This window comes from Anomaloglossus baeobatrachus, chromosome 4 (genome assembly GCF_048569485.1).
Source record: "Anomaloglossus baeobatrachus isolate aAnoBae1 chromosome 4, aAnoBae1.hap1, whole genome shotgun sequence".
NCBI classification, from domain to species: domain Eukaryota; kingdom Metazoa; phylum Chordata; class Amphibia; order Anura; family Aromobatidae; genus Anomaloglossus; species Anomaloglossus baeobatrachus.
The window spans coordinates 60,746,002-60,759,923 of record NC_134356.1 but is presented as its reverse complement, the minus strand read 5'-3'; the positions used below and the strand labels follow the sequence as shown (position 1 = coordinate 60,759,923).

Here is a 13,922-nt window from a genome sequence, read left to right as displayed (position 1 = left end):
CTGCACTCCCTGACCCCTCGACTGTGTATACAACTATATAGCACCTGCCCCTACACACCTTTTTTGCAGTTTTAGGCCTCATTCACACATTCGTATAAAACACATGTGAAAAAAAGAACCGGTGTCCTCGGTATTATGGATCAGTGTGACATCCGTGTGTCCGTTTCTACAATCAGTGTTTTTCACAGATGGATCACTAAATTACAAAGCTTCTCCTATACAACATTAAACACGCACAGCTCATACTTGTGATGAGATTAATGGTTTTAGTTTTTACCGAGACCGCATTAATCCAGATTTGACTATTTGATGGTGCTATCTACAGTAACAGGGTGAATTGTGGGCAGTGAGGGGAAGTTTATTTTGTGGGGCTGCCATTTTTTGGAGCAGATGCATGTCTAGAATAGGCTGACTGTTCAGCAGCTTTCTACAACCACTGTTCCTTTTTTCCAGCTTCTTACTTGAAGCCACCAGAGAGCTGTTCCTTTTTTATTAATTCATGCTTTTTTAGCCGGGGGAGATCGCAATTTATGACAACAAAAAAATGTAAAATGCAAAATCGACCCATATAACATTGAGGGGGTAAAGAAACTAGTTTGGGCAAGTTTCAATTATATTTTTATAGGTACCCCGCGGCCCCGCCTCCCCCTCTCGGCACTCCGCGGCCCCGCATCCCCCTCTCGGCACTCCGCGGCCCCGCATCCCCCTCTCGGCACTCCGCGGCCCCGCATCCCCCTCTCGACACTCCGCGGCCCCGCATCCCCCTCTCGGCACCCAGCGGCCCCGCATCCCCCTCTCGGCACCCAGCGGCCCCGCACCCCTTCATGGCACCCAGCGGCCCCGCACCCCCTTCGTGGTGGCCGGATCAGGGCAGCGCAGGCTTCCTCTTTGGCACTCCAATGCCAGTATCCTGGGCACCTTGTGCAATTACTATGCCGCCACACCATTACTATGTATCATTGCGGGTGGGGCGACCTGAGCATGGACCCCACCACTCCCAGCAGTGCAAAGCATGTTCTAAAGCAGATGAGTTCTGTATTGGGCCTCGTGCACAACAAGTAACGAAGATGTTTTTTTAAATCCGTTCACTTTTCCTCTGATTGTTCCACTCCTGGTTTTCTATACAAATAGGGCGGTAAAAAAACTCAACGTGTGACCGCGGCCTTATAGGGTATTAAAGTATATCAGACAAACAAAACTCCTCAGGGGATTAAAATACAAATTATTGGCAAACATTTGCGTATGGCCGTAATAAATGACTAATTTAAAAGCATTTTATTTCTTCACATTACAAGTGATTCAGCAGCCCGGTCTCAGTTTCCTGATCCACTTCTAATGGGGAGAAACGCAGCACCCTGGCACCAGCCGTCTAGACCGAGTCAGCAGATACCGGAGTGACCTTGTGCACAAAACACCACCGAGGAATCCGTCAATAAGTGGAGGAGTCCGAGAGGTTACAACAAAGGAAAACAGCGAGGAATTGGTGGGAGCATTATTTTTTTATAATACGCTATGAGAAAATCCATTAAAGAGCCCTGCAACTGCGAGATCCATATAAATATTGCAAGAAGGTGCAGAATTTTATCATTTTTTTAAGAAAACAATTTACTAAATGGAATCTTATGGAAAAAAAGCATGTGATTGCGGCAGGACAGACTTAAAGTTTCCTAAACTTCTTCTATTCTGCTGAAGAAAACCATAATATGAAGCAACTTTGCAAATATTCCTATTAAATATATTAAATATATCTCGTTGACTTGTGTCTATAGCTCCTATGTAGATCCATAGGTCACCACGGGTAGACTACACACCAACTTTGCCGTCCTATTCTAGTCTGTCCTCTACTTAATATTCGTGTACATTGTAAGCAGAAAGCCAGGCAGGGGATTGAGGAGGACCCCAGTTGTAGTTTGTCCCCCATAAAAGGTAGAAATCTGCATAATATCTGTACACAAAAAACTGCCGGAATTTTATTTTAATCACAACTATTTGCAAACTTCTGTTTGAGGAGGCCTCACAGATGCTCAAAAGGATTTTGGTCTGGAGACCCTTGGCGAGTCCAACACCTTTACTCTCCTCTTGGATATGTTTGAGGTCATTACTGGATACTGCATTGTGGCTCAGTTTCCAAAGGTATGGGATCACGCTTTGCTTCAGTATATCACAGTACATATTTACATTCATGGTTCACTCAATGAACTGTAGTTCCCCACAGCCGGTAGCACTCATGCAACCCCAAACCATGACATTCCCACCACCATGCCTGACTGTAGGCAGGACACCCTTATCTTTGTACTCCTCACCTAGTTGTCATCACACACACTTGACACTATCTGCACTAAATAAGTTTATCTTGGTCTCATCAGACTACAGGACATGGTTCCAGTAATCCATGTTCTTAGTTTGCTTCACTTCAGAAAACTGTGTGCTTTCTTACGCCTTATCATTAGAAAAGGCTTCCTTCTGGGACAACAGTCATGCAGACCAATTTGATGCAGTGTTGCATATAGTCTGAGCAATGACAGGTGAACCCCCCACCCCCTATAACCTCTGCAGCAATGCTGGCAGTACTCATACTTCTTTGAATAGACAACCTCTGACGCGGAGCACATGGCTCAAATTATTTGTTCAACCATGGTGAGGCCTGCTCTGAGTGAAAGCTGTCTTGTTAAACTGCTGTATGGTCTTGGCCACCTTGCTGCAGCTCAGTGTCAGGGTGTTGGCAATCTACTTATAGCCTGGGCCATCTTTATGTAAAGCAACAGTTCTTATTTTCTGCTCCTCAGAAAATTCTTTGCCATGAGGAGCCATGTTGAACTTCCAGTGACCAGTATGAGAGAGTGTGTGAGAGATAACACCAAATGTAACATGACACCGGGAGGGAAAATGACTAGTTGGGCACAATTTGGCTATTTTCCCTTAGGAGTGTACTCACTTATGTTGCCAGCAGTTTACACATAAATGGCTGTGTGCTGAGTTATTTAGAGAGCACCAAATTTACACTGGTATACAAGCTGCACACTGACTACTAGTAGTACATTGTATCACAGGGTCAGATCTTTAGTGTTGTCCCATGAAAAATGAGGTCATAAAAAATTAACAAAAATGTGAGGGGTGTACTCACTTTTGTGATATACTGTATATATATTTTTATTGGATTTTGAGTCACAATAGAGCTTATAGCCTTTACTAACGTTAAATCAGAATAAAAATCCCAAAATATATCTGCCCCCAATTACCCATTCATGTTTCTTTTCCCAAGTACATGGGGGTCCATGGTTTTAGCTGCTCTCTTTATAAGCCCCGGACTCCTTTAATATAGTATTAAACCAGGTCACAATCCAAGAACAATTACTTATATAAGGGCCGTTGAAACAACTTCGCTATAAGAAGATGTTATTTTAAAGGTATAATATGCGCTGCCAACTTTAAAGCCAGTGGAAAACCAGCAAAGTGGATGCACATGTTAATATCGAAGAGGGATTATATCATGGGATCCGATTCCCTGCAGTGATCCTGCCCAGTGTTATCTGACAGTGCTCTGTGAGAGCCTCATTTTTCTTATAGAAAATCTGCTACAAATACTCCACCTATATTCATACCATGTTTCCCCGAAACCGAGACCTTACCCCGAAACCGAGACCTTGCCCCGAAACAGAGACCTTGCCCCGAAACAGAGACCTTGCCCCGAAACAGAGACCTTGCCCCGAAACAGAGACCTTGCCCCGAAACAGAGACCTTGCCCCGAAACAGAGACCTTGCCCCGAAACAGAGACCTTGCCCCGAAACAGAGACCTTGCCCCGAAACAGAGACCTTGCCCCGGAAACAGAGACCTTGCCCCGGAAACAGAGACCTTGCCCCGGAAACAGAGACCTTGCCCCGGAAACAGAGACCTTGCCCCGGAAACAGAGACCTTGCCCCGGAAACAGAGACCTTGCCCCGGAAACAGAGACCTTGCCCCGGAAACCGAGACCTTGCCCCGGAAACCGAGACCTTGCCCCGGAAACCGAGACCTTGCCCCGGAAACCGAGACCTTGCCCCGAAACCGAGACCTTGCCCCGAAACCGAGACCTTGCCCCGAAACCGAGACCTTGCCCCGAAACCGAGACCTAGCATGATTTTACAGGCTTTTAGGAGTTTGCTTGAAATATAAGCCCTACTCCAAAAATAAGCCCCAGTTATAGTCAGGGCCAACGTTAGGGGGAGTAAAACGGTACAATTTTTCAGGTCCCCACTCTCTTATGGAAACCAGCAGTTGTATTCCCAGGTTAAGATTGTTTAAGGACCTTTGATGACTTCAGAGTCACGTGACCAAAGGTCTCAATTGCAGGAGCCTAAAAAGAACTGAACAGAAGATAGGCTGTATGCAGGACTGGCATTAGGGGGAAGGGAGAGCAACCTGGGAAATTTCACAGGGCCACCACTCTCCTAGGGGGCCCCAGCATTTATATCCTGATACCACGGCTTAGGGACATTTGTGACATCACGTAATGTCAGGAGACCTATTGGTGACAACCTAACTGCAGGAGACAGGCTGGTACGTGCAGTGTGTGGACAGATGGGCCAGAGATACACACACACACACACACACACACACACACACACACACACAGGGTTTGGAGCATTATGTTGATGTTCCAGAATGCAATATGACAACAGTATATTTGAAAGAATGTTTTTGTTTTGTTCAGGAATAAATGTAGGATGTTGTTCATGGGAAGAAAAAAAAAAAAAGACATATCCTGAAAATAAGCCCTAGCCCATCTTTCAGAGCAAAAAAGACCCTGCCTTATTGTCAGGGAAGCATGGTAGCAATAAAGGGAGACCGTCAGCATAGAATGACTTTTTAAGGCACTCTGAGCACTACAGGTGTAGCCGAACATTTAAAAGGACTTTAAAAAAAAAAAAAAAAGTGCCTCCCTGTTGCGCTCGGCGCTATACTTCGCCAACACAGATTGGTCACAGGCCGCACCTGCCGTCGATACAATGGGTTTGTCAATGGAGCGGAGGCTTCTCTTCTGCTCTGTAGACGGGGCAGGACAGCCAACATCATGCTGATTGACAGCCGACTTCACCGCTGCCTAACTGGGGGAGCTGGCTGCCAATCAGTGTGACACACACGTCAGATCGCACCCCCACCCCCGTCTGATCGCACCCCCACCCCCATCTGATCCCACCCCCACCCCCATCTGATCCCACCCCCACACACACGTCAGATCGCACCCCCCACACACACGTCAGATCGCACCCCCCACACACACGTCAGATCGCACCCCCACACACACGTCAGATCGCACCCCCACACACACGTCAGATCGCACCCCCACACACACGTCAGATCGCACCCCCACACACCCGTCAGATCGCACCCCCACACACCCGTCAGATCGCACCCCCACACACCCGTCAGATCGCACCCCCACACACCCGTCAGATCGCACCCCCACACACCCGTCAGATCGCACCCCCACACACCCGTCAGATCGCACTCCCACACACCCATCAGATCGCACTCCCACACACCCATCAGATCGCACTCCCACACACCCATCAGATCGCACTCCCACACACCCATCAGATCGCACTCCCACACACCCATCAGATCGCACTCCCACACACCCATCAGATCGCACTCCCACACACCCATCAGATCGCACCCTCACACACACAAATTTTACTACCCATTTAAAGGGAATCTGTCAGTAGGTTTATTCTACCTAATCTGAGAGCAGCATTATGTAGGCAAGGAGATCCTGAAGCCAACGATGTATCACTTAGATGACTGGGTGCAGCCGTTCTGACACAATCAGAAGGTTTATATTTAGTCATCTAGCAGAGCCGAGAGAGCTGCCCCTGTCCACACAGAGTGAACATTGACAGTGAGGTGTCAATCACAACAGGGGGCATCAGACTTTGCAGTTCTGCAATGATAAGAGTCCTGATGATTAAACAAACATAGCAAATAAACAATAGATTGAACTGTGACAAGACAGGCAGCCCTGAATGTTCGGTGTTAACCCTTGCAACATACTGTCTTCAGATTACATAGCAAAAATCTGATCTGCTGACAGATTCCTTTTAGAGCCTGTGCACACTAGAAAAAGGATTGTTCTCAAAAAATTTCTTGAGTCTGAAAGATTAGTGCACTTGCGTTCAAGAAACGCACCAATAACGCACTGAAACTCATGCGTTTTTACTGCGATTTTGTGCGTTTTTGATGCGTTTTTTCCCGCAGGTTGCTCCCTGCGTTTTTTTACCATTATCTATGGCAAAAAACGCAGGTACCTGCAGAAAAGAAGTGACATGCTCATTCTTTTTCTCAAGAAATTCTGCAGAAAGAATGTTCTTGAGAAAAAAACGCAATGTGCGCACAGCTATTTTTTTCCCCATATGTTTTGGTGGGGAATGTCTGCAGAAAGGTTACAACCATTTTCTCAAGAAATTTCTGCTGCAAAAACGCAAAAAAAATGCGGGTAAAAAACGCAGTGTGTGAACAAGGCCTTAAGAGTACTGTAAAGATTTTCACACTTTTTAGTTACCGTATATTTCCGGGCCTCCTGTGTTACTTGTTTTTAGCATCTAGATGCAAGTTTTCCTTCACAGACAGCAAGCAGTTGTCTTGACGTTACAAGGGAAACATTTTCTAATGAAAGGAATAAAGTAAGACCGATATTTAAGAATTATTATAAATGCAACTAATACATCCAGACAATTCGAAAAAGGTGAACCAATGCGTATCAGAGCGGAAATGCTGCAGATTTTTTATCTGGATTTGTGGGCTGAATATTGGCGTTGCTACAGCGGAAACAGACAATGTGACTGCACGCAGCAAACCTGTCTGTAGATTAGAAAACCATCTGGTTTCACACAAAGTTTGACAGATTATTTGACAAGGCGTTGGATGCAAATTGAGTGCCAAATGCAATGACAAGGCGCAGGCAGAAATAAATGAATACTGTAATGATGCAGCTGATCGGCTGCCGGCGTCCGAGACTCTGCCCACTGTGATACCCCAGGAATCCACGTTGTGAAACTAAACCACGCTACAAGACGCAGCTTGTGCCATCACCCTGATGTTTTTCCTATTTCAGGGTTCGGCGGTAAAGATATGAGATTTAAAGACAATCTTTCACCAGGACTAAAGTGTCCAGTTTTCTTGCTCAGTAGAGGAGGACGATATCACGATTTCGGTAAGTTAGAAGCCTTTTGTCTTCCAATAAAGTTCTTTATTGGCCGACGCGTTTCGGTGTCTTGCTCAAGGTAAGCCCATACAACGAGATACCGTTCTCCTCTACTATTACACATCTGGAAGAAGATTTTCTCCTCCAGCCACGGTGCCGAGCAGCAGTTACCCACGTCTACAGGTTTTGTGCCTTCAAGCAACCCCGCTAAGTGAGTGCATAGTGCCAACTTACACTGTATTTACCAGGCGTTTATGGCTCTGGTGTGTGCGCGCTTTTATCCGCCAAACAGTTTTTTAGTTAGTCTTTTACCCGCTGCTCTGGGTAATGCATGATTTGTAAATCTGACATGCGACACCACTGATATTTGCCTTTTTTAATTTTGATCCCTTTTCGTGGGGGATGATATAGCTCTCAGGATCCTCAGGGGCGTGTCTTTAGGTTACCCTGCATTACTCTGTGAATCCCATCCCTTAGAAAAAAAAACAAAAAAGTTTTAATATGTAAAACCGTATGGTGGATGTAATATAATATTTTCTATGTATGCACAACCACGCATACATACATATATGTATATATACACACACATACATACATATATGTGTGTGTGTGTATGTGTGTGTAATGTAATATATATAATATATATATATACATTACATTACACACACACACACATATGTATATGTATGTGTGTATGTATGTGTGTATGTATGTATGTATATATATATATATATATATATATATATATATATATATATATATATATATATACACACATATATACACATACATACATACATACATACACACACATGTATATTTTATTTATTTTTAAATGGCATAGGCAGTGAAGGAATAATATATGAGAAAAAAATGGCAATTTTTGACCTTGTGACAGGTCCTCTGTAAAGTGGCCATCTACTGTATATCAGCCATCTCTCCTTATCCTCCAATACACCTACCTGCATGCTTTGTTTAGTGGAGCGTACATATGTTCAGAATATAGGAAGCTATTACTACCGTAGCGGAAGGAAGGGGTTTAGTCAAGGTTGTGGCTAAATCCCAGTGGGTAGAAGGACCTGTGGGCATGACCAGCTTGGTTATGGGGCGTGTCTGGCTTTGTTGGTGGGCATGGTGGTTTCCTCCCCTCCACTATACTCATGCAAGGGGGAACTTCGCCCCCCCCCCCTGTTCCCCCTCCCCATATGGGGGTCCTACCCACAGACCCCCGCTAACTATTATAACCAATTCTATGTCCACATGGACTTAGAAGAATAATTTATATTCCTGGTATCAGGTATGTTTTGGCGGAGGCCATGCCCCCTTCTGGTCACATGGTCATGACATCAGCATAGGTCCCTCTGTCCACTGGGATTTAGATTTTACCATTTAGTCAACGGGCCAAACCCATCTCTCCCAACCAACTCCCAACACAACAGATAAAATTAGCCCTCATCATGACATCGGCTAACTGTACTCTATTGTGTATGGGGCCCTGTAGAGTACAGCGATGGTCAGGGCTTTGACCAGGCCCAGCCTTACTGTGATGCAAAACCTGACATGGTGAAATACGTTTTGTCCTCCTGTGGGATAAAAACTCTTATGTCTAAAAAAAGCAATACTTAGAATGGAGGGGATTAAAAATATGAACCCCACCAACATCAGAGGAAGTTCCAGAAACGGATGAGGGCTCTAGTCAGTGTAACTCCTATTGACTTTCATGTCAGATTTGCAGCATTTTGACTATAGGTTGATAGGAGCAGCTCACACATTACTACCAGTGTCTGACAAGCCTGAATATACTGTAATCCCAGATTATGTCCCCAAGCAGAACACAATAGTCTGAATCATCCATTCACATTACAAGGTTTTTATTTTATAAGATACTAAATGTACAATAGGGAAATAAATCTTTCACATTCCCCACATTGAGGTTGTTGCAGTCACAGTTTAGGCCACATTCACACTTCCGGCCTAATCCATTTTTAAAGATCACGAAACGGAATAATGTGAAAACCCAGTACAGACCTCATAATAACCAATGCGGCCCCCTGATTCGGTTTGCAGCAGTTCTGGGATCTGCTTTTGACATTATTGCGTTTATTCCTCAAAATGGAATAAACGCAATGTCTGAAAAGAAGTGTGAACATGGCCCGACACGACTAGTGCATAAACTATATAGCCGTGATAATGATGACTTGTAAAGAAAGTGTCCTTTGACAGCTCCTATAGTAGTGACCTGAGGATCGGTTTATAAGGTAAGAGTCTCCAGCATCGGACAAGGAAGCCGTCAAGTTTTGGCCAAGGTGTCCTCCATGTTGACGAGAAAAATAGTTTTAACAGACGTTCTCCTCTATAAGAATGCCTTAATGACAACAAGAAAAGCTCCTTAGACCCCAAACCTGTTATACCACACTCCAGAAGGATAATTATAACGCCGATATGTAATATGGCCAATGCAGCACAAAAAAAACGAAGTACAGTGCACAATATATGAAAATCATCCTGGAAGAGTCACCTGTGTGTTACCTCTATCTTCAAGAGTCAGGCACCCTCCTACCTTGGACTCTGACTATATCACTCTCACGCCTGAGAATTCTCCACCGCTTCACCTACACATGCGCCTGTCTGAGCGGTGCACACACGGGGTGTAGGTAACGCCATAGTATGGACACTTCTTCACTGCGAAAAGAACAGCGAAGGATTCCAGAGGTCGAGGAGCGACATAGTGGGAACTCAATGATCAAGCTAAAAGTTGAGTTTCGACTCTTCCAACCAAGGCTGCATAGACACATCAACGGAGAAAACGGATCGTATTGGCATCCTTTTTTTTCTCATCCTCTTTATTTTTTTACTTAACCAGGTAAACTGAACATTTTTCTTTTATCCATTGACTTTTAGCAATGGATAGTTAAAATGGATGAATCTCAGATGAAAACAATCGAATAGCAGGGACTTTATTGGTCGAAAAGTATATGTAGATAGTTACCAGTTCAACCCTATGAGCCTATGGAGGGGAATTGTAGGGTTCTCGGCACAGGAAAACATCATTCCTGCCTTGAGTGGCACAACAAAAAGAAAAGGAAGAAAGTGATGGTCTAGTTGTTATCCAATAAAATAATAAGCTTTATTCCAATAACAAAGAGATAGGCCATCAATGTAAAAGTAGTGGACAATGTTTAGGAAAAATCATCAATGTCTGATCGACTGGGGTGCAACACTTGACATCCCTGTCAATCAGCAATCTTCGGTCCCGGTAGCAGCAGGAAATGCTCAGTTCCGGAGCTGCCCCATCTTCTGATACTGACCGAAACCGGGTACTGCACATCCGCCTCGTATTGATTTGAATAGGAGGCGGATGTGTAGCCACTATCAGAAGACGGGGCAGCTCCGGAACGGAGCATTTCCGGCCACTTGGTGCCACCACCGAGACCAAGAACAGTTGATCGATGGAGGTGCAGGGTGCCCAGCCAATCAGACATTGATGACCTTTCCTAAAGATAGGCCATTAATGTAAAAGTAGTGGGGAACTTATTTAAAATTGTGACATTTGGGACCGAAGACAGCTGATCGACAGGGTTGCCGGGTGTCCGAATCCGACCAATCAGATATTGATGACCTAGCCTAAAGCTAGGCCATCAATGTAAAAGTAGTAGACAACCTCTTTAAAATCGTGACATGCGGGACCGAAGACAGCTGATCGACAGGGGTGCCGGGTGTCGGACCCCGGCCGATCAGACATTGATGACCTTTCCTAAAGCTAGGCCATCAATATAAAAATTGTGGACAACCTCTTTAAAATGGTGTATCCAAAAAGATTTAAACCTTGTTCTTACGATGTTTCAGACCATACCTAGGTCCTTATTATTAATTCTTATTATACTGTACTAGGTATAATCAGAATCGTCTTAGGAAAAAAAGGATTTTTGGATATACTCGAGAATGTCACCATTTTAAAGAGGTTGTCTACTACTTTTACATTGATGGCCAATCTTTAAGAAAGGTCATCAATGTCTGATCAGCTGGGGTCTGACACCCGGCACCCCGTCGATCAGCTGTCTTCGGTCTCGAATGTCACAATTTTAAAGAAGTTGTCCACTACTCTACATAGATGGCCTATCTTTTAAGATGTTGCTTATTGTGTAATTTGGAAAACAGCTGGATCATCATCATCAACTTCCTTGACTTTAATGCTAGAGTCTGACCCACAAATTCGGATCAGTATAGGAGTCTTATGGGTCCTGCTCTTGGATTTGTAGACTCCCATTCTACATTATGGGTCTGAATGACGTCCGATCAAAAACTAAAGCTCGGACAGCAGTAGGACGTCACACAGAAGTGTGAATGCAGCCTAAGAGCAAAGCACAGGTGTCTATGAAGTAGGGATTGGGGTCTAAACCCACTCTGGAGGCCAAAAAGTTAGATGATGGTGACAAATTTGGCGTAAAATGCAAAAGTGCATCCGCCGCACCAAGGATAACCTACCGTAATCTTGTAGGCTTGCAATCTATGAGTATTGGATTGTCAATAGAGCACACAAATTGTTGTCAACAATCCAAACTTTATAGGGGGCGGCAGTTGCACCCAGGCACCGGGTATCAGGGGGGGCCTATTGGGCTCTTTAACTCAAGTACTATTAAAGGCACATGATGGTTGGATATTTTGCCTTGAGGAAGTTACGCAACTTTTGTCAACATATTCTGCAGCGACGTCCATCTGACTTAAGCGTGTAGTGGTCAAACACCCCCCTCCCCCCCCCCCCCATCACCGATAATCCGGAATAATATAAAATTAAATACCTCCTTGGATGTTGACAGGTGTCACTATGATCCCTTTGGCTTCTGTAACAGGGGAGTCCAACCCATAGCGCCCACCGTCCAGCGCAGATTTGGTGCCGGGCTCCTGCGCCGTTACGTTCACAATGGCATTGTAAAATTCCACATTGGTGGTCTCTGAAGCGCCACGGACCACCGAACAGGGCAAGAGGACTAGTAAAGGCAAACAGTTCAGATACTGCATCGATCGCCTCGGAATCATTTTTTCGTTCCGTTTAAAGACAAACAATCCTATAGTTAAAAAAAAAAAAGTGCAAAAAATAAAAACGTAAAACTATTGATGAGGAGATCTGTCCGCGGCTGGCGGGTCACATCATTACGGTACAAAAAAAATAAAAAAAATAAAGATTTAAAAAAAAAAAATCAAAAACCCCTAAGATTACTAAGCTTAGTCTTGGCACAGATCACATAGGGAAGAAATAGCTTTGCGGAAAATGTAGACAGATAGGATGTGACTTGGAGCAGCGCATGCAGTCAAAATCCAATTATTGGGCACAGCACCAGCACAAAGAGGTGCCCTCTGACATAGCCGCTCTCCAAGGGGGGGTCTGAGCCATCCAGGCAGCGAAGGGTTACAGCTGTGATCAGCCACAAGGGGCACAGGACACTGCAGAGAGGGGGCTCGTATGCAGCAGGCTCTCAGGGGCACATCCTCGGCTCTGCGCCCCCTGCACAAGGTGGCAGCCCCCTGTCTCCCCCCCAGGCAGCTGGACTGCAGCTGTTTAACAGAAAAGCGGTGCAGGAACTTTTCCTCCCCTCCTATACCGCTCTGTCAGCGCTGGAATGATGGCGGGCTGCCCGCAGCGGATAGCTCAGCACCGGAACCTGTTCGCTGGAGGAGACACAGACGTAATGCAGGGCGGCGCGGTGACCCGGCACACGGAGCCCTCCGCCACTGCTGCCGCTGCCGCCGCCGGCGCAAGCAGTCTGAGGGCAGGAGGCGTGGCTAGACAGAGAGGACAGAGCTAGCCCCTCCCCGTCACGTGATCACCGTCTCCAAGACTCTCGGCTAGCGGCTTTTCCGCGCATGCGTAGTAGTAGAACACTCAAAGTTTCGTTATTGTGTCATTTATTATATTTTTTTTTACCTCATGATTGAATATAATCAATATGGCTGCTGGAGATTGTACCTCAGCCATACTATAACCTCCAACATTTGGCTAATAAATGCCATTTTTTTCTGTCTTTACCTATAATAACATATTTTGCTGATTTTCTTCAATGTAAAAGTAATACATATTATTATTATTATTATTATTATTATTATTATTATTATTATTAATAATTCATTTATATAGCACTGTAAATAATAATTCAGTAGAATTATTATTATTATTATTTATTACCCAAAGTTTAGACCCAAAGTTTCGTTATTGTGTCATTTATTATATTTTTTTTACCTCATGATTGAATATAATCAATATGGCTGCTGGAGATTGTACCTCAGCCATACTATAACCTCCAACATTTGGCTAATAAATGCCATTTTTTTCTGTCTTTACCTATAATAACACATTTTGCTGATTTTCTTCAATGTAAAAGTAATAAATAATAATAATAATATTTATTCATTTACTTAGCGCTGTTAATTCCACAGCACTTTAACACTGTCCCCATTGGGGCTCACAATCTAAATTCCCTATCAGTATGTTTTTGGAGTATAATTCCATAAACCTGGGGTCAAACAGGCAAAAAAAATCCTGTCATAAAATTGGTGTGTATGTGCCGCCCCTGCAGCAGTCGAACCGCTCGGATCCGGGGGTTGCTGCTGTGGCTCGAGGGTCTCCGGATCTGGGGGTTCGCGGCCACTTCAAATGGAAAGGGGGGGTTATTTACAGGGGATTTAGAGTTCATGACGCCACCCGTGGTTTGCGGTAAGGGGAGTACCGCCGCTGCCGATGGGAG

The 13,922-nt window shown here is 44.7% G+C and overlaps 1 protein-coding gene across 3 annotated transcripts in view; it reads right to left on the bottom strand.

Moving 5' to 3' along the window:
- RNF130 (ring finger protein 130) overlaps positions 1 to 12,957 on the bottom strand; it is a 349,488-nt gene extending 336,531 nt beyond the window's left edge. For all 3 annotated transcript variants that reach the window (XM_075344373.1, XM_075344372.1, XM_075344374.1), the window contains exon 1: positions 11,982 to 12,957. In XM_075344373.1, the coding sequence (XP_075200488.1) occupies positions 11,982 to 12,219 (238 nt within the window). In that variant the 5' untranslated portion in view covers positions 12,220 to 12,957. The remainder of the gene's footprint in view (positions 1 to 11,981) is intronic.
- Between the last annotated feature and the right edge of the window lie 965 nt (positions 12,958 to 13,922).